This window comes from Stegodyphus dumicola, chromosome 10 (genome assembly GCF_044657685.1).
Source record: "Stegodyphus dumicola isolate Sdum_Otavi_A_Nest chromosome 10, ASM4465768v1".
NCBI classification, from domain to species: Eukaryota; Metazoa; Arthropoda; class Arachnida; order Araneae; family Eresidae; genus Stegodyphus; species Stegodyphus dumicola.
This window is the reverse complement of record NC_140777.1, coordinates 179,013,033-179,035,578: the sequence shown is the minus strand read 5'-3', so window position 1 is coordinate 179,035,578 and position 22,546 is coordinate 179,013,033. Positions and strand designations below refer to the sequence as shown.

At 31.9% G+C, this 22,546-nt stretch overlaps 2 protein-coding genes across 5 annotated transcripts in view; one reads left to right on the top strand and one right to left on the bottom strand.

Annotated features, from left to right (window-relative positions):
• Window positions 1–11,507, top strand: part of LOC118186230 (calumenin-like) — a 36,568-nt gene extending 25,061 nt beyond the window's left edge. For all 3 annotated transcript variants that reach the window (XM_035356312.2, XM_035356311.2, XM_035356314.2), the window contains exons 5-7: window positions 2,082–2,318; window positions 5,420–5,616; window positions 10,289–11,507. In XM_035356312.2, the coding sequence (XP_035212203.2) occupies window positions 2,082–2,318; window positions 5,420–5,616; window positions 10,289–10,393 (539 nt within the window). In that variant the 3' untranslated portion in view covers window positions 10,394–11,507. The remainder of the gene's footprint in view (window positions 1–2,081; window positions 2,319–5,419; window positions 5,617–10,288) is intronic.
• An 8,523-nt stretch (window positions 11,508–20,030) lies between these two features.
• The window catches only part of LOC118204254 (myotrophin), an 86,030-nt gene continuing 83,514 nt past the window's right edge, over window positions 20,031–22,546 (bottom strand). For both annotated transcript variants that reach the window (XM_085825928.1, XM_085825929.1), the window contains exon 4: window positions 20,031–21,721. In XM_085825928.1, the coding sequence (XP_085682054.1) occupies window positions 21,635–21,721 (87 nt within the window). In that variant the 3' untranslated portion in view covers window positions 20,031–21,634. The remainder of the gene's footprint in view (window positions 21,722–22,546) is intronic.

Here is a 22,546-nt window from a genome sequence, read left to right as displayed (position 1 = left end):
TCAATGGGAATATTTAATGACTGCACATCTAAACACCTTGATAGAGTTACATTGGTTATTTTAGAAAAAACCAAGCAATTAACTGATCTTACGTATGTTAAATTCTTATTAGAAATCTGTACATCTAGTTGATAATTAATATTTATAATGTTCTCATTAATTCCGGATACAGATGCATAAATTCTTTCTTTCTTTATATTTAACAAATTAGCAACTCCTTCACACAAGAAACAACTCATGCTGCCGTTATCAAGTATTGCGCGAACTGGGATTCTTTTTCCTTCGGAATTGCAAATATATATTATTGCAGTCGCCAATAACACGTTTTTTCTGTGTGTCAAAAGACAACTTGAGTGATTTTTATTAGAGACATCTGCGTTCTTGTTTATAATTTCGTTGGCGCCATTTCTGAGCAGGCGATGTATTAATGAATGGTGTTTTTTATGGCATTCCGAACATCTGAACTTAGAATTGCATTTTGCGATTAAATGCTCGTTGCTGAGACAGTTTAGACACAATTTATGGGTTTTAACTATTTCATATCTTTGATTTGGATTTAGTTTCAAAAATGAATCACATTTATGCAGTGGATGATTATTATTTTTGCATATAACACAAACCGAAACACTATCGGTTTTAACCATCAGAGCCTTTGATTTCGAACTTTTTTCTAACGTATATTTCATTTTATTAATACTACGGTTAATGTTATCCAATAACTGACATCTTTTCTCTAAAAACGAAATTAATTCATCAAACGTAGGAACTTCCGTAGCATTAATGCTTAGTTCAAATTGTTTGCGCGTTTCGAAATCTAGTTTCTGAAGTACGATATTTAATAACATAATATCCGATAAATTATTTTTCTTATATTTTAAAACATTCAAAGCCCTAACGTTTTTAGTAACATTATCTATTACATATCTTATTCCTTTAGACGATTCGAATGTTAAAGTACATAAATCCATTATTGACTTTATATGCGTCTCAATTAATATTCTTTTATTTTCATACCTATCTTGAGGAGCTTTAAATAGAGAACTAAAAGTATCATCAACAGTTTCAAGATTTTTTGCTTCATCAGTTAATGCAGCTTTTAAATAGTAGAGTTTCTGAACTTCTGTTAATTGCGTGTTATTCACTATGATGTTTTCGAATTGAAGCTTAAAATTATTCCATTCGGTATATTTACCAGAAAACTTAGGAATTGGTAGTTCTGGCAAACGTATTTGTACTTTAGGATCAAATTTATTACAATCATTTTCATTTTCAGAATGTGCTATAGATGATAGAATTTCCATAATTCTTACCTCCAGAACTTCAGTTCTTTCTTCCATTTTGCCGATTTCTTCATCGATGGCTGTGACATCTTTTTCATCAACGCTTTCGAAATATCTAATCCTCAAGTTTCTAATATCCATTTGAATGCTTTGTAGCGATCTATACTTTATTTGAATTTCATTCTTATTCGAACTATCATCATATTCCTTCACTACATTTTCTAACCTAGTTAGTTTCGCTTTTAACGAAGTTTTGTTTCTATCTAATGCCAGCATTTTGTTCACTTCTCCGGCTCGACGGACCATGTACTTTGATTCTAAACTAATAAGTGGACTGTATAGCAAAAGAACTAACTAATTTATTTACAGTAATTAACTATTCAGATCTAATACATGCTCTGGCATGTTGCTTAGCCAAATCCAGATGGCCAAGTGAGAGTTTCTCTACTTATCCAATAGGTGGCGCTGATATTCTAACTTAACAGCTTTTTTCTCAGAAAATGTAGTTTTGGGTACTTTTCCATTTTCAGGTCCACTGTCGTAATAGTATGGAGAAAAGTCAGCTGTGAATAATTAGGTCATTAAAATTGCCTTTGTAAAATATTTATAGAATAAAGATGGCAAATATTTAAACATTAAAAAAAGTTATTAATTAAAATTAACATTAAAAATTTCTGAAAAATTTCCCTTTGAATCAAACTGCATATGCCTTAATAGTTCTGCATTAGGAAAAAGTTTCTATGAGATAGTTATGATTTGCTGCTGTTAAGAATTTTATTTTGTGATGTTTTATATTTTTAGAAGAGCACAATGAAGATGATGAAAATGATATAAAGACATATAAAGAAATGATGAAACGTGATAAACGCAGATGGGCTGCTGCAGATAAAAATAGTGATAACCAATTGTCTAAAGAAGAATTTACTGATTTTTTGCATCCAGAAGAAGTTGCACACATGCAAGATATTGTCATTGTTGAAACACTAGAAGATATCGATAAAGATGGTGATGGCAAACTTTCTTTACAAGAATACATTGGTATGTTATTAGGCTTTTATTTTAGTGATATAGGTGGTATTTAAACCCTTAAAAAAGTTGCTTACTAATTAAACCTAAAAGCATAATTGTGTTTACTAGTTAGAAAACTTGAATGTCTGTAATTCATATGATTTTAAACTGAAAATTTCTGAAGTATGTGTTTGTGTTAATATTTTTATGTACATACAGCTAAAATATTTTTAACACTTTCAAGAACTATTTAAAACAAACTGATAATGTTTCTTTAACAATTTCACATTAAAAAGAACTTGTTGAATATTTATGAGAGCTTTTCTGCTAATTGGAAGAGTAAAGAGTAATTTCATTAGTCTAATTTTATTTTCAGAATATTTAGATTGAGTTTTTGTCTTAGCAACCTTTTTAATCTGATCATCTAATAAAATATTTTATTAAAATGCATTCACAATTTTAAAGAGAAAATTTGAAGTGTTTTGGAATGCAGTATAGTAAGTGATGAGCTAAAAATTAAAATAAATGACTTGTGTACATTATATGATGAAACGTATCTGGACGTCTGTACATGCTGATTTTCTACCAAATATAGAAGAAATTCATATGAAGTGGGTCTACTTTTTCTGAAACTGAATGCTAATCTTGCAGAACAATGATCAGTTCTGTCATTACTGGAACAGTATAACCAGGTTGGTAGAGCCAGTATTTCAGTTCATTTGTCAGATGTTCTTTAAGATGAATGTCAGATCTTTGAGAAGTCAAATCAGCTCTTCAGCCTCCATGTAAACAAACAACCTCCATAAAACATGCATACAGAGGATGACAGCACAGTTATGTTGAAATAAGAATGGGCACATACCAAACTGTTGTCAAATATGAGCGGTATGGAATTATGTAAATTATTCAATTAGGCCTCTGTGTTCTGTTCAATTTTCAAGTGGTGTAGCATGAGATTTAGCTCTTCACGAGTTTCCATTGTTCAAGGTTCTAATGTTATGGAGTTTTAAACTGTTAAAAAATGCTTGGCAATTATGCTAATATTCAGAAGCATTTTTGTGTTACCCAGTCATTAAAAATTGAGATCTTTTGGTATAGTGGCATTATGTTAATATTATATCTGGAAGCTTCCTGGAATTTGATGCAAATGTTTTCTGCAATTCCTTGCAGATCTGTTTTACAATTTTCTTTTAACACTCTTCAATCTCTATCTTACACATAGTGTGACGAAGATGTAATTGTGTAATTATAAACAGATTTTTCAGAAAGGTGAATACTCAGTCACTTCATTACCTTCAAATAATTTAGCTGACATTTTCCTTCCATTTTACATTTTTGCAACAATCACTGTGTTGTGAATATTCTTGTATCTATCTGCCTGATAATATCCTTGATAAAATCTAGTACTTCTTGGTGGTGTCCAAAGTACATTTAATCATAAAATATTTATAGTGCACCTCCTTTTGGCACAATAACATTGACAACTTCACATAGCATGGAATACGAACTGCTTGATTGAATTAAATCTGTGAACATGGATTTTGGTTTCTGTGGCTTCCAGTTTTAATTTTAGTCTTAAGTGAGTCAACCATCAGAACTTCTTGTTGCAGGAAAATGCCAACATATCATGTCTATTTCAAATGCTTGCATAATCATTCTCTGAAAAACTTAAAGACACATAAAAGAATTTGATATAATAATTATTGTCCCTGCCTGGATCTAGAATTAACACTTTTTGTCCCAGGAAAGATATAGTGTTGCCTTGTTCAACAAGGCCTTGTTGAAGTGTTAATAATGAAGCATGTGGAAATGCAATACTCACTGCACAGTCTGATAAGCTGGACTTGCTGTGTTATAGATAAGGACATAATTGGATACATATGTTTAATCACAACCACCTTTGCTCAAGTTGCTAAATTTTCAGAATACACCAAATTTTGGCAACCAATTTTGCCATGACAGTTGTTCAGTCTTAATAAGCAGTATTGTCGTTTTCATATGTATTCTTTTTGTTGTATTAGAAGTTCCAGCAGTTTTTATCAACAAACTAGAATTTTTTTTTTTCTTGTTGTGAACTCAATTTAAAATTCTGCACTTATAGAATTAGCTTATAAATTTCCAGTAGGTATTTTGCAGGAATATGTAATTTTGTTCCAAAATCACTAAAAAAAAGTTATACATTCTATTTTACTAGATGAAAAGGAATTGGTAACATATATTCAGTCCCATGAGAATTCTAAATACATTTTGAAATGACATTATTGTCAATTGCTTAACCTAAAAGTAAACCTAATCTAACCTTAAAGTAATCATGACAAAATTTCCAACACTGCTAAAGAAACAATGACGTGTTTGTAAGTAGTTTTATTGGTTGATTTTTTTAAATATATAAATGCCTAACTAAAGTGTGAAAAATGTATATAATTGATGTAATTTTTTTGCAATAATAAATCATCACTGTTTTGTTTGTGAAAAATTGCCAAACTGTGCCAAGTTGGTTGCGTTAATACATAAGTGCCTATGACTCTACATACTGTATGCAGTCCGTCTGTAATCTTGACCTGTTTTCAGTTATTTTAGTATAAAATATTGTGATGCTATTGTGTGTCTAAAACACTGACATTGTTAGCAGACCTTTCAGATTATTGTTGATGAACCTCCACAGAAGAAATTTCATTTTGAAAATTGTCCCCATTTAACTTATATCCTTATTTAAAGGTGGCAGATCTTCTTTAAGGTGCAAGGCAACATGTACCGAGCTGCTGTGTAGTGGGCAAGTATGTTCCTACTATATGAGCTGTCAGACTTCTTCTATTAGGAGGAGGAAACATAAGTTAATCAGCCAGATATTTTCTCCTCCTCATCCCCCATTTCTATGGTTATAATCATGAATTTTAACAGCAATAATCATCAATTTTTCATTGCAGTTTCATATATTATAAAATAACTCTTGTTTAGATTAAATGGGCTGTAATAGTTAAGTATTTTAATTATGACAAAAACAATGTATGCAGATTTTTAGTAAAGTAAGTTTATGAGTTTTACATCTGGTATTTTCTTTAATTTTTATATCATTATTCTTTATTGTGTTATCTCTTTTTTTTTTTAATATGTTTGGTAACACTGCATAGGAGATATGTACAGTGGAGGAGAAGATGATGAACCTGATTGGGTAAAAAATGAAAAAGAACAGTTTTCTGCATATAGAGATAAAAATAATGATGGTTTTATGGACAAAGATGAAGTAAAAGAATGGATTCTCCCTAGTGATTATGATCATAGTGAAGCTGAAGCAAAGCATCTTATTTTTGAAGCTGATGATAATAAGGTAAAATTTCTTTTCTATTATTACATGAAAGGCATTATTAAATGTAAGCTAGTCAAGCTAATAGTTCAGTGAACAAAAATAATGCTATCTGAGATTTTATAAAAATTCATACAATTATATTCCATGGACTTTTGTGGATTTTTGTCATGCCATATACTAAATATTCTTTTTGTCAAATACCTTATAGCAGTTCATTCAAAAGCACTGACTTATTCTATTTCCATGTTTATATTTTGTTTTCATTATTTTGTAAGGATATATTCTAATGATGATCTTCTAAAATAAACATTAACACATCTATTATTGTAAGGTAAATGTTTGTACATTGGGTACATTTATTTATACTTTTGATTCTTATTAAATTTCATACAACTTCGTTTGATTCCACTACTAGTTATTGTGACTTTACACTGGTCATCAAAATTAAAGGATAATGACAGAAATAAATGGTGAGGCCAAGCATTGTTATCTATTAGCAAAAACTCTGGGGCAAGTGTCCCTAAAAATTCTAACTTTGGGTTCCAGTACCTTGCCCACACATCTCACAATTTTGTGCAATTTGGTACTTGGTTGTATTCATAGGCAGCAAATAGCAGGCGCATCCCAAAATTTTGGGGTGATTAAAATGAAGAAATGATTTTGACATTTCAACTTCTCCTTATTTTCCATTTTGTAAGATGCTTGTATATTTGAATAAGAAATGTCAAAAGTGTTCAGCCATTCTTCTCAATAGCATGATGACTGAATACGATGTAGTCGCTAGACTACCACAGCGCGTAGTGAAGCTTCCATCTGCACCCTTCCTTCAGTCACAATAGCTATTCTTCCTGGCTTATTACACTTTTCCTGACCAGTCCACGAATTCACACCTGTCTGACAATTGCATCATAAGGAGCAATTTTCTTTTATTATTAAAAGTGACATCACAGTGTGTGATGTCACCAAGCTACTAGTATGGAAGGGTAGGAACTGGCTCTTGGCTCTTATTAGCTGGGAATGATTTCCTTTCCCCACTGCTAAGAAAAGCTGCTGTCAAATATAATTTTGCTGCAATGAACCATTAATGTTAAAAAATGTTTTCCCCCCTTCAACTTCATCAATCATGAGCTCTAAAAAGCATCGACTGACAATTGAGGACTTTTTCTTGAAAACTCCTTGTATAGTTGAAAATGTTAATGTGCCTTTAGACTCCTGAAGGAAATACACAAAGAGTTCACTCAAGAGAGGACAGATGATAATGGATTTAAAATTGTGCCACCCCAAGATTCTCAAGTAAGTTCTACAATTTTGCCTGTAATTCATAAAAGAGACTCTGCTAATGGTCCTCAAAGTGCCAAACGAAATGTAACTTTAGGTCCTTATCAACTTGAACTTTCTGTTTTTCCATTCAATAAAAGAAATCATAAATTTAAAAAAGAGTGGTACAATGCATACAGATAGTTGGAATATAGTCCTTCAGCAAATAAAGTGTTTTGTTTTTGGTGCAGAGCGTTTTCAAATCTTAATATACTGAATCTGTATTTACAATTAACGGGTTCGGTAACTGGTTAAAGTCGGTTCAATAATTTAAATCTCGCGAGTCCCGCGATTCTTATAAAAACTCAGGAAGTTGTTTGGTAAATTTTAGTCAAAGTTTATCATCGGGTTCCATATGTGCTAAGCTTGATAAGCAGTATTCAAAAGAAAAAGATGGAAACCACAAATATTTGAAAAAAGGCTGTGAAACTGTAGTTTTCTTGTGCATGTCAAGGAACCGAGAGGACATGATGAAAAAATTAAGTTTTAATAATAGAGGCAATTTTTTGGAATTAATGGATTTGACAGCTAAAGACTGCCCATTGAAATTTTTTTTTAAATAAAGTGAAATCGTGTCCTTACGTACACAAAGATCATCGAAATGGTATTCTTAATTTATGCAAATCTCTAACTATATTCAAAACAAAATGAGTTGTGCTAATTTTCTGTAATGGTTGATGAAACTAAAGACATTTCCAATCATGAGCAAGTGGCTATAGTTTTCTGTTACATAGATAACTTGGAAATCTACGAATCTTTTGCTGGGATTTACAGGACTAAATAAACTGATGGAGAATCTTAGCGTAATTTGTTGAAAGAAGTAATTTCTCCATTTGGGCTAAATCTTTAAGATTTACGAGCTCAGTATTATGACGTTGTGGCCAAATATGAGAGGACTATACAGTGGTGTAGCTGCATGAATATTGCAGGATAATCCACTGGCAATTTATGTTCATTGTCATACACATATAAAATTTGTGTTTAGTTAGTACATGTTTGTCCATTCCTGCAGTGAGAAATGCATTTGAGCAGATTAATACACTGCACACTTTCATAGAAGCATCATCAAAAAGGAAAGCCATTTTTGAAAAAATACACCTGTCCACATACACATTTTATGGAGGCTCATCAACTTTAAAATCACTCAGTGATGGTAGATGGGAGTGGCAGATTCGAAGCCATAAAGGCATTGTTTTATAAACACTTGAAGAAATCTGAAAGCTAATGAATGCCTTTTTAATGTGTATGGCATTGTTCGAATTTTTATTCACTCTATCTCTTTTACGCAAAGTTCTTGAACAATGTAAAAGTCTTTCAAAGCTCCTTCAGTCCCTTGATCTGTTTTAATGTTGTTAAAATTTTATCTAAAGCTACTATCAAAACTCTTGATTCTTTCTGCAGTGACGCGTTTTTTAATAATGTGTGGAGTTATGTGATTGAACTTTGCGAAAAAATTCCTACCCTGAACTAAAAATGAAGATAATAGTTGAAATAAAATTCCGAGCAAATTGGACGGTGGTGAAAAAAATCCACATGATGTTTCTAAATCATATTACAGAATTACAATTCTAAATGAAATTATAGATTTAGTAACTAATGAAATTCAAACAAGATTTAAAGAGAATGGCCTATCCGTTTTGATCCCCATTAATTCTATATTGTCTGCATCAGAAGATGTACACCAAGATGAGCAGAATTTACATATACAGTACAAAGTCTGTAATCCAGACGTCCATTATCCAGAATGATCTATAATCCGGACCTCAAAGCCACAAACTTTACGCATGCACGCATTGAAAGACATGTTTAATAAAGTAAACAAATAATATTAAGCTTTTTTTGTGTAAAATTTGATACCCTTTAGATCATAATTGCTCTTTAATTCATAAATTACGGTTTCATATTTTAATTGTTTAATGTCTGCGTGCCATCTTACCAGATTTAAGTTGATGATCTATAATTCGGAAAAATCCCTAATCCGGAATCGCCGAAGTCCCGATGAGTCCGGATTACGGACTTTGTACTGTAGTTGAAATTTCTACAACTTGCAGAAAGAAGATCTGTGTGAGCTACGGTTGTTTCCCTCAATGATAAAAATCTGCAAACATGGAAAATTTCAATTTTAAAAACAGCTTGAATTTTTTAGGGAGAATCATCTACAAAATACATTTCCTGTAATAGCAGTTTAAATTTTTTTTGACTGTGCCAATGACATCAGTCAGCTGTGAACGATCCTTTTCAACTTATCTTTGAAGTGCAATGGGAGAAGAAAGGCTTTCATCCTTAGCTGTCTTAGCAATTGAAAGAGACATACCTCTTGATTATAATGATATTGTAACAAACTTTTCATTTCTTTCACAATATGGCAGCAGATGCTTAAGTTAGGTTATTTATATATATATATATAATAATAATAATTTTAATTTAACAAAAAGTATTTTTTTCTGTGATGTAAAGCCATCATGAAATATGCACAAGAGCTAGGAAATCGCAATTCTGTCTCCCCACTTGACCTCCAACAGTAGTTGTAGTTTGGTAATTTTTTGCTTTAAAAATAACAAAATTAAATTGTGTTAACTATCATTTTTCACTTTTGAAATCTTTTCTTCCCTCCCCCCTAACATACAAACATGTAGGCATGTTTGCAAACACTGAAATCATTCCTCATGTGGTCAAATTCTGACTCCAAAACTCACACCCCCAAATGAAATCACAAAATGCTGTCACTAGTTGTAGTTAATTACGATAAATAATTATAGCAGTGGGCACTGGTTGCAATGTAAACTTAGCATGTTTTTTCTCATTATCCTTTAATTTTGATGACTAGTGTATATAACTGTTAGAATTTTAATAATGTTATTTCAAAACCTTTTTAGAATACTTATGAGACTGAATATACATTACCAATTCCTTTTCCAGTCTTCAACAAATTCCTTTTCATCTCGTAAAATATAACACATATTTTTTCTCCAAATGCGAAATGAAATTATTAAACAGTATTTTTTAGTAGACACCTGCCATGCCTTTTGGTGGGTTTTTAAATTGCAATTTCTAATGGCTGCGTTTATCAACACATACATAAAATTCATTAAAATTTAAAAAAAAAAAAAAAAAAAAGGCAATGGCACCATTGTTGGGTCTTGTCCTGTGTTTGACTTCTCTTTTGCATGTGCCAAAATGCATAGCAGGTGCATAATGGAAAAGTACCTAATAAACATATTTTGATATAAAAATATAAATTGTAAATATTTTGAGATGGTACACAGTTGTAAAAAAACACATGACTGTTAGATGTCTTATTCATTTTCTGAAGTTATATACACAGGTACAGTCACATTCATTTTGATTATATTCATTGATCCTTTTTTTATTCTAGGACAAAAAACTTACCAAAGAAGAAATTTTGAATAATTATGATCTTTTTGTGGGAAGTCAAGCGACTGATTTTGGAGAAGCTTTAACAAGGCATGACGAATTTTAGAATTAAAAATAAAAATAGACACTTACTACTTAATTTACAAACCAGTGTTTTGAGTTATAAATAATATTACTCTGCTGTCTAGTAGATTTTTAACTGTTAAATGTGTGTTTGTTTCGTCCCAAAACTGTCTTTTGCAGTAAAATTTTTTACATGAGCTAGTTTGCCAGTTTTTGTGTTGTGCCTAAATTTTTCCACTTTTTATGAAAATCAGTTTTAATATTCCAAAGTATTTTAAAGTTATTTCAGACTATAACATTAATATTATTTTGTGTTTAGTTTTACTGTAATGTGAAATATTTCATTCTATTTATTGCATTTACTATTGGCATTTGATAATTTTGGAGCTTCAAAATTCTTTAGTAATGTAACTAATATAAAGGTTTTTTTTAATTGTTAAAATCTAATGCATTTATTTTTATGAAACTTTTCGAGCATTATGGAATTTTTATATTTTATATAACTTTAACATAATTTATATAAGTAAAATACAATTATTTTATATTAAATTCATATTTAATGTGTCATAATTAGGTTCATGTCAGCCATCAGATGATTCATTCAGTGCTGTACATTCGCTCGGTAATATAAATTATACTAAATCAAGTTTTTTCCCTTTGTACTCAAAAGAATTACGTATAATTTTATAGATTATTGAAAATATTTTACTTTGTAGACTACATTAGTAAAATATAAAATGAAAATACTGTAAAATGTATAATTCTTTTTAAATAATACGTAATTTAATCTTTTGCTCTCAAAATACTTGAAGACCAGAAAACACCAGAAGTTTGACAGAGCTTGAAAAATGACTCTCAGATACACTAAAAGTACACTGCACTAAATAACTAAAATTGTTATTTATAATAAAAATATATAATTTTATATCTAATTATAAAATAAATTAAGAGGAATTATAAAATTCTTTCCATACATGCCCTTTAGCATATTTAGCTAGCAATTAGAACTTGTGGTTTAGTTCCCATTGAAGGCAAAATTGCTTTTTCATGTTTCTAATTTTAAGAGCTTAATAATCTCAATACTCAGACTGCAAAAACTTTTATCACGGTGAGAAATGTAATAGAAAAAAAAAAAAAAAATTATTTCAAATGTTTTTTACAAATATAAAAATCATTTAAACATGATCATTTAGAGTGGTCAAATTATGAATTCTGACCATAACAACATTCCCTACTTTCCTGTAAAGGGCATAACTGCTGCAATGATGCCTGCAGGGGTCAGGGAACTAAAAGGTGGATGGAGGTCGGAAAACATAGTCATTGTTTGTTATATGCCATGAAAAATCTCCTGTTCAATTACTGACAGTGAAATCCTTCACATTTCTGAACCGTTTGGTTCACAAAATGCTCAGATTTATAAAAACATCAGTTTTAAAATTCCAGTTTGGAATAAAAAAGAAAAAAGTTATAAAATTTTAGTTGGAAGGAAATTCAAGTTCAGAAGCTTTAAAATCATACTACTTTCTTTTGTGAAATTGGAATCATGTTTAACACTTAAGACATTTATTATTATTAATTGGTTATAAATATTCAGAGATATATCTGTTGTGATAAATTACATAATGAGTTTTCTAATTTGTATTAAATATATGTATAGCAAATTGATGAAAAAAAGATGCAAATACTTTCATAGTTTTTCTGCATTTTCAAATTAGAATTTGGAACAGCTGATTATTTTCAAGATTGTTTTATTCTTTCCAAACAGACACTTGTTATTTATCATTCACTGAAATGTATTTTTATATGTGAAGTATTCTGTAACATATATTTATACAATGCAATGTATTTTTGTATTATTAAAATGTTTGACTTGAGAAAGAAATGGTGTACTATTGATTAATTTGAATTTTGATATTTTCTCTTTACTTACCTTTACCATACCTTTCTTTTGCGTAATGTGTGCAAATATATTATGCTGAAAAAACTTGATATTGTAATGAGATATTAAATGAAAAGTATCATTTCTGTCTTTGAAAGAAACATTTTGAGAAGTATTTTTGGTGGCATAAAATGTAACAATATCTGGAGAAGAACTAACTCTGAACTCTATAAATCCTTTAAAGAAATAGATATAGTAAAATATATACGATTCAGAGAATTAAATGGGCAGGACACCTGTGCAGAATGGATCAAAATGAAGTAACTAAAAAGATCTTCTCAGCCAGACCATTCGGCACCCGAAAAAGAGGGAGACTTTGGCTCGACTGTTTGGAAAGAGACTTAAGAATTTTAAAAATAACCATTTGGATGTCCATGGCCAGGGATAGAAGAGCTTGAAATTCGATTCTGAGGAAGGCAAGGGACCATCCTGGGCTGTCTGGCCATTGAAGAAGATTAAATGAAAAGATATTAAATGGCAAAGAAAATTTGTCTTGGAATTGTGACAAGAAACCATTTTTTCATACATGGTTTCCATTTAACATAATTTAATTCTGTAACTAAATAATTCAATTTCAAAACTACTAATGACATGTATCTGTTTCTACAGAGAGTAAGTCTAGTTTTAAACTGTGATTTCTTAAGATCTATATCTTATGTGTAAGGAAAAGCAAAATATTTCTTCTCTCAGAAGCATTCTTGAAAGCTTCATAAGTATACATGTGTAACAGTATGAACACATTTTAAACTTAACTACAAATACATGCACTGCATTATCCAATATGAATAAGTACAAGGGGAATGTTAATATCTCAGCTGAGAAGGCGTGAAAAATAACATGTATTTATATTTTAACAAGCCTCTACTAGAACACAGATCAGACAGAAAATTTAAAAGCTGTTATTATATCAAAAACAATAACATGCTAAAATACTTGACAAACAAAATAGATGAGAGGTATAAAAATACTGTTATGTTTTTTCTTCTGATTCCAGTTGTTATGTTATTTTCTTCCTTCATGTTCGTACGGGGTTCGTGTGGATTTGGAGTGAATAACGACGACAGCACTTGATGGAATATCGAAACACACTTTATTTAGCAATATTAATCAGGACAGCTCTAAAACACTTTTACAGCCATCGAAGATCTACTATAAACACGCTGGAACAATCAGCGACACAGCCTTCATACTGTCAAGCAATAACGGTGGAGATGGCTTCACTGCAAAGCACCAGAGTACAGCTCCCGACTCTGCTTGGTCGTTCTCGGAACTCCACGCTACAGCTCACGATGCACTCGACAACATACAGAGCAGAGCACAGCTCCAGACTCTTGGTTCAGTCATTCCTGGAGATGCACATGCTCTCTCGACGATGCACTAAGAGACTCCTTTGGTGCTAGACGACCCACTCGATGCCTGGCTGTCAAATCGATCGACTCTGCACGGACTCAAGACTATCTCGCACTCTTGAGGCACTCGGACTCGCCCTCTCGACGAGGCACACTCTTACTGACTGCGAACCAGCAGGGTTTATATAGCTTTTGGCTTGTGTTCAAGAACATTCTGGCCTAAGCTGGTAAGAATTTGTTACAGAAGGTTCTCTAACCGTCCATGGTATATCGACAAGTGTCACCAAATGGGTGATTTCTCACCAAATGTGGCAACCCTAAACTTGAAGCTACCTTACAGCACCTTAACATTTCGTAACAATACCTTAGCAGTATTCAAATTTTAATAATCTTTACTCTAAATCAAGAGTTCTCGACCAGTGGCAAGCGTACCCCTGGTGGTACGCAAAGAAGCAAAGTATTTTCAACTATTAAATACAAAAATTAAAACCCCAACATCCTGATTGAGTTTTTTTTTCTCTAACACTCTTAAATTTATGCATTCTGAGCTTTGTTTGAGAGAGGTAGTAGTAGTACTAAAGGTTTTCAATTTTTGTTTAGGTGGTACGTGTTAATCAAAAGGTTGAGAACCGCTGCTCTAAACCATAAATGTGAGCCTTGAAAAATATGAAAAACCGGGAGGCTTCTCTCAAGAAAACCAAGAAGTTTCTGTGTTGCCGAGCAACGCTACTTTTTTTTAAAAACTAAAATTCATGATTCAGGTTATTAAACTACACTGCTCGACATTGAAAATGCAACACCAAGAAGAAGTGATAAGAAATTTATGCAAATTTTAGAGTAGACACACGTCACTGAGTTATGTGAATAATGTGAAATGTGCAGCTCTCCGACGCACGTGAAGTAAGATATAAGGGAAGGAATGGGCAATATTCGTGTCGTTATTTCTGCCAGACGAATTATCGAAGAAAGTTGGTTTTTGTTCTGGAGGATACATGTAATAGGACAGAATGCCACACCGCCGTCAACGAAGGCACTTCCAGCAGATAGACGATTTTACGAAGGGTATGGTGATCGGACTGAGAAGGGCAGGTTGGTCCTTATGTCAAATCGCAGCTGATACCCACATGGATGCGAGCATGGTGCATCGGCTATGGCAAACATGGCTGGAACAAGGAAATGTGGGAAGAAGGAGGGGTGCACGTTGTGGATCGACGCATCCACCGACAAGCTGTGGCAGTCCCACAAGTCACTTGTACCACGTTTCTGCAGCATGTACAAGATACCCTGGATGCTTCCATGTCGACCAGAACCATTTCCCGTTGATTGGTTGAACGTGGCCAGCATTCACAGCGTCTATTAAGAAGACTGCCATTGACCCCACAGCATAGACGCCAACGTTTAGAATGGTGCCGAACTGGAGTGATGTGGATGACAGAATGGCAAACCGTCGTGTTCTAAGATGAGTCATGCTTCTGTTTATCCAGTGACAGTCGCCACATACGTGTGTGGCGTCAATGTGGAGACAGATCTAATCTGGCAGTAACTGTGGAACGCAACATCAACGATACTTGGATAATGTACTGCGGCCGGTGGCAATCCCCTACCTTCAGGCGCTGCCTAATACAATTTTTCAGCAGGATAACACCCGACTACACAATGCTCGCATCTGCCAACATGCTCTGCAAGGTATATAGATGCTTCCCTGGCCACCGTACTCTCATGACTTGTCACCAATCGAACATGTGTGAGATGTGATTAGACTCCGTTTGCAGACTCTGCCCCTGCCTCGTTCAGAAGACGAACTGTGGCAAATAGTTGAAAGGGAATGGAGAGCCATCCCTCAGGACACCATCCACACTCTTATTGATTCTATGCCTACCCGACTATATTATACTACCCGACATCAAAAATGCAACACCAAGAAGAGTGGCCAAAAGTTATGCTAATTTCAGGGTAGACGCATGTCACCAAGTTCAATCCCCTACCTTCAGGGAGTGCCCTTTATCAGTGGGATAATGCCCGATTGCACACTGCTCGCATCAGCCAACGTGCTCTGCAAGGTATAAGATGCTTTCCTGGCCACGGTTCTCTTCTGATCTTACAACGATCGAACACATTCGGGTGTGAATGGATGCCATTTGCAGACCCTGCCATTGCCACATTCAAAAGACTAACTATGGCAAATGGTTGACAGGGAATGGAAATGGCCATGTTGTCCATTCCTCAGAACACTGGCATAGTATCATTGAATGGGTACCTAGATGTGTTGCATCGTGTATCGCCATCCAAAGTGGTCTGAGTTTGCCTACCTACTGCTCTTACAGTGCTAAGATGCATTTTTTAACGCTCCAATAGGAAAAAATTCCAGAGAATCGTTAGTTTAAAGTAATTTAGTCATTTAAGATTGTTTAGTTCAATTTCAGATGAATGGGCTGGCTGTACAGGCATTTGTGTGGCTTTTCCCATGTCCATTGTAGATATGAGCCAATTTCCCTTCAGTCGTCCATGAAAGCATTCCTTCCCTTAGACAGCACTTGCATGCTTGCAACAATAAAAATAAAACAAACCAATTCAAATGGTGTTTACAAACATAGTTTAGGAATTGTAATTATGCAGAAATTTATAACTCGTGAAAAGACATACGAGTCAGATTTAAAACCACATAAATGACAAAAAATTGATAGTGAGATATTCTGATGACTAATCTCTTATGCAGACAACCACCTAAAATAATTATTGTAAAAGCATATATAATGAATGTGTCCTAAGAATGTAATTTCACAATACAGCTGGTAATCATAATACAGGGTGTTTATAAAGTACCAGACCCATTTTGATGTTTAATAACTCATAAAATAATAGATTAAAATTAATAACATAAATGGTTATATAGACTCAAATTGTTTCATGACCCTTGTCAATGAACTTCCATGTGTGCTCTCTTCGTCACACGGAGAATATCAAGTCAATATTCAATTTCACGCCAGGTACCAGCAAGCATGTCGGCATCCACAGAGGTTATTGCGGTTGTAATTCTGGCTTTTAGGTCATCGATGTTCGACACTCTCCTCCTGCAGACGTTGTCCTTTACAAATCCCCAAAGGAAAAAGTCCAGCGGCATTATATCAGAACATAACATTGCAATAGTTGCCAAAAACAAAAGAGAGAAAAATGCAATAAGCAGAAGATATTTAGAAAAGTATATATATTTAGACTGGAAAATGAAATTATCTGAAATTAACTAGATGTGCAGATGATATTTACAAAAGTAAAGATACTCAAACCTGAAAAGGAAAACATATAAGTTATTTCATCAATAAATACCACAAGTTTGTTTATATCTTCATTATTTTATGAGTTATTAAACATCAAAATGGGTCCGGGACTTTATAAACACCCTGTATAAATAAAGAGCTGTATTTAGTGCTTTTAAATCACTTAATTTATTAATCAATAACAGGCCGATAAAATTTCAAAATAAATACAGTAGAATGCTGATTAACCAAACAATGCAATAAATAAATTTTAAAATAGCCTCATTCAAAAAGGTAAATAATCTGCAGATTTAGGTTCTAGCAATAATTCAAACTGTAAAGATAAGTACCCCATCCATCATTATTATATATAAACTTGGCATCTTCAATTCTTGCATGCTTTGAGTGAAAAATCAGGTGGTTTTCAGTTATCACACTACAGCCAGAGTATGTAGCTAGTTGTGCATCAACAGAGCATGACTGACTTTAGCCCTTTTTGTTTGTGTATGTGTTCTGGTGGCTGCTTATTGAACAATGACAATAGAAGAAAACAATTTATCACTAAAAGACAAACTTGCTGCAACTGACAGGCCAGATCATGGTGAAACAATTAATAAGGTGGCTAGTGGTTTATGTGTTCGCGATGTGACGGTTGGGCGAGTGGAGAAGGGAAAGAGAGGAAATGGAAAACTGATTCAATATGCACATGCAACTGGAATTGATAGTGCCCCACAGAAAACCTAGCGTTATATTACTGATTAAGTCTTTGGACCCAGGTATTGGAAATTCTGGCAATTTCACTTTTTCACCTGCACAGCACATTCCTGGTGATTCATTCGTAAATTTGTGGGCTCCGCAATGCATGCATAATTTAACCATCTCTCCAACAATCACACTTGGATGAAGGCTGTGTTCATAACTAGTATCGTAATGGAATGCATCAAGATTTTAAAATTAACATGCAGTGTTCGTCTAGATTGAACAGTGCGTACTAGAATGTTTACCAGTATTGCTTCCTGTTGCTCATTTGTTTCAGACAAATCGGTTTAAGCTGTGCATACTTGATCATTTTCCAGTCTTGCTCCCTGTTACTCATCTGTCTCAGATGAACAGGCTTCAGCAATGTGTACTCGAATGTTTTTCAGTCTTGCTCCCTGTTGCTCATCTGTTTCAGAAGAATGGGCTTGAGCAGTGCATACTCGAATGTTTCCCAGTCTTGATTCCTGTTGCTAATTTGTTTCTGAAGCTCATGATGCCTTTTCCTTTCGTGCTTGAGGTGTAGATCGATTACTCAGTTTTCGTTTTGGTGGCAAAACTGATTTCACAGTGAAAGTAATGCTTTGTGAAGATTATTAAAAGTTCAAAAATTAAAAGAAATGCATCTGATGCAATAACATGCACATTAATGTATGAAAAATTAAATATTTTAAGCTTTGCTTAATGATAACATACTTTAAAATATTTTAACTTAGGCAGTGGCCTTACACTTTGCAGAATGGCAACACAAAACTTTTAAATTGCTGAGTTTTTAATCAAAAGTTTCTTAAATTACTGTAAAATATATGTACATAAAGAGTGCAGACCCCATGGGCTGGTTTTTGAGAAATCTTGTGTAGACAATGTGAAGGTCGAGTGTGGCATTTTTTATAAAATTCTGAATTAAACTGTAGGTTTTTATAAACACAAACAATAAACGAAACATTCATTTATATATATATATAAATGTATGCTTTGCACCAAAAAAGGGTGGAACAATTCCATATCTTCCGTTTTTAGTGGGCCGATTAATGAGCTTCAATTTTCATTTTTTATGTCTTGAAAGATATTAGATTACATTAGGATACATACAGTACAAAATCCGTAATCCAGACTCATCGGGACTTCGGCGATTCCGGATTAAGGGTTTTTCTGGATTATAGATCATCAATTTAAATCTGGTAAGATGGTATGCAGAAATTATACAATTAAAAATATGAAACCGTAATTTATGAAATAAAGAGCAAATATGATCAAAATTTAAAAAAAAAAAAAAAAAAAAACTTGATATTTATTTGTTTACTTTATTAGACATTTCTTTCAATGTAAGTTGTTTTGTTTTTTGTGCTAAACGCACATGGGTAAAGCATACAAAAAAAAGTTTGTGGCTTTGAGGTCCGGATTAGACTTTGTACTGTATTAGATTTATACATAGCATAGTTCTAACACTGGTATTTAGACACAAAAGGATTTTTTCTGAAATGACACTGATTTTTTTTCCATGTTTCGATTCTAAGACTCAAATTATCCCTAAATATTAAATTTTGTAAAATTTGATGAGAAATTCAAAAATTTATCTTGGTGCACTTTTTTCAGCTTGCACCATTCACTCGGAAGAATTCTTAATTTATGGTTCCTATTTTCCTTTCTCTTTCATTGTGCACAATCAGAAAAAAGGTGCATTTGTTTGTTCTTTCAAATAACTTTCTTTATATTATGTTTTTTTTATCATAGTTGTTATTTTTAGATAATTTTTTTCCTTTTTAGAATTTTAGTTTAATTATTTGAATTGCATGGTTTCTTAAAATAATTGTTTTAAAATTTTCAACTTATTCATTGAAATAAATTCATTGAAATAAGAAAGAGTATTGCATATCTTAAGGGTATTCATTTATATAAATTTTCAAGAATCTGATTTTATTTGAATTGCATTTCTTTCAAAAGAATACTCTGTGACCCAGACTACAATGCATTTGAAAACTGCATATACTGGAAGAGAAAATATAGTAAAGCACAGTTAATATGCTTTTCAATGGGCCATTCAGGTAAGATATATGTATAAATGAGAAAGATGTATAACCAACAATTTAACTTATGACGAGTTGAATACATTGCTTTGAACAGTTTTATCATTGTGCCATTGCTTTACATAATTTTATCATCCTACTTTTAGTTTCTTAAAATATTATTTATACTCAAGTCAAATATTTTTTTAAATGGTAAGAAACAAATAGCATAAGATTTAGTAACTTTTTTTTTCATCTTGATGCTTTGTTGTTTTTATTTCAAGCATTCAACAAATATATTAAAAATCGGAAACTTTTTTTTTTTGTTCACAACATACAACAAACATTTTGGAAACACATAAATACAGATATCACCTTCCGTTTTATGATATTTTATTGTTTGCGTTTTATGATATACATATTTGTGCAGAGTTAAATAGGGAAGCGACTTTTACCATGATCACTGAACGTCTTTAGAGGCTGAGTATTTTGAAGGCATGAGATGAAAGGAAAAATTGGTTTCATCAATAGGGTGAAAGTCTTTAGATGATATCCATATATGTCCTTGGCTAAATTCTTGAATCTTCAACTAATTCGCCTGAGGCATTTTGAATCATATGAACTTAAACAATATTACGTGATGTACAAATCTTATTCACAAATTTTTAACTGTTCTATAAGCATAGCTTGTTTCCACAGATTTCCATTTAATATACATATTTCAGTTTCATTATGAGATTAAAATAATTGGAAAAAAAGATTGAATAATATGCATTTTATTACATTTTTAATGAGAGGTTACATGCAGACAATTTACATATGTATTTCTAAAATACATTTTATAATCTTGAATATAAAAATTTATTAACTATTTGAAATAACAAATAAAGCTAAAAAGAATTGTATCTAAAGTACATTTTATATAATTTTATTCAAATAAAAATATTAATGTGCTTATCAAAACCATAAATAAGTCTCTAACTTTCAATATTTTTTTTAAAGTAGACTGTTTAAAACACAATTTTAAGTAGCGGATTATGTTTTAGATTAATATTTCTCAAGACAAATTTTTGTGAAAGCAATAAGCAGAAATTAAATATAACAGAAAAATATAAGTATTAACATACTAAGAAAGTGGCTATATTAATAAATTACTATTTTAATAGCATATGCATTACATAACTCCTATATTTATTTATGAAATTTTCATCAAGTTGCTGTCTAGTTGTCTGAGGAAAACATTAAAACCTAAAATTACCCCAAATATTTTTTTTTTTCTTAAAAAAAAAAAAAAAAAAAAAAACCTTATTTTATTTTTAAATAAGAGAAAAATTTAAAAAGTTAACATCTGCTATCCCAAATATTTTTCTCTTATAGAGGAAAAAAAATTTTGTTTTTGCTCTTGTTCAAAAACAAAGAAAATAAGAGTTAATTTTATGAATTTGAAATTTTCATCTATTTCATCGATTTAGAGAAAATATAACAAGGCATTCCATTGTATCACAGTTAGGAAGCATTTCTAAAATACAATTGATCAAATCATATTTTGTAATTAGTCACTGATAAACATGCTAAAATATATACATACTCCTTCAATGAATAAAATATACATCCTTGTAAAAAACCTGTTAAAAAGTGTGGAAAGCAATCCTATTTATCTTACATTTACGCAAAATTAAATTTCCACTCAATGTAAATTTTATGCTCTAAGTGAAATACAAAATATTTTTCGCACTCACATTTTATATAAAATGTCTAGTACAAGAAATATTACAAATAATTAACTGCATTTTGGTTAACAGCATCACACAATTGAAAATGGGAAGTAACTGCTTTTGGCACAAAAACAACAGCAGAACTAATCGATACAATTAAAACACACACGATTTTCTAATAAATGAGATGATTCATTATTTTTTTAGAAGAAAGAAAAATATTACAGAATTAGCAATTCATATTTAAGAATGTAATTTACTGTCATCACCTTAGCAGCTCTTTAATTTCTGGTTTTTCAGCAGCATCTATGTAGCTAGTACCCTCAGGTGTACTACCAACTTTTGAAGCTCCCTGAAAAATTAAAGACATTAGACTTACAAAAAGCTTCATAACTAGATATTATCACATTATGCATTATACTCATGAAATTAAATTATAGATAATATTAAATTTTGTAATAGGCTTACTAGAACTGCTTCCAGCACCTTTCTAGAAAATTTGATACAGATAATTTATTATTATTAAATAATGAAAAATCTGTACGTAAGTATATTCCTTGCACCGTGAAAAATCGTACCACCTAGAGTCGCCAAGTTTTGCACACACATACTCCCATACCTGAATATGTGCACATCAAAGCTTGAATTTTGAATTTCCACTTTTAATTCATTTCATATTTTGTGCAAATTCAATAATTCTTTTAAATTAAATTTGTAACATAAGCTTTAAATTTAATCAACAAATCCTGCTGTTTAAAAACAATGTGTTGCCACTGTCAAGAAAAAATACTTTTATCTTCCATGCCCCAATGTGTTCCCATTCAACAAAGTATAAGATGTTTAACCAGTTAACTGTGATTGATGAGCATACTCGTCACGGAGAAGTGACACGATTTTGTGTATTGACAAGTATACTCGCATGAGTATAATGAAATGGAAAGATAAGGGGGAGGTTTATTTAATAAGTACTGTACATTGTAATGTATTTTGCAGTAATTTACAAAACAGATAATCTTCTTAGTAGAACATATATTTTATTTCTAGTTCACAGTGATAGACAAATTTCATACAATTCTTAAGTGGCAAAATTTTAATACTACTCCTAGCTGTAAAATCTTCAGAATACTAAATCTCTTTTTTTTAAATAATATCTCTCGTTGCTGAGTAACGGTTTTAT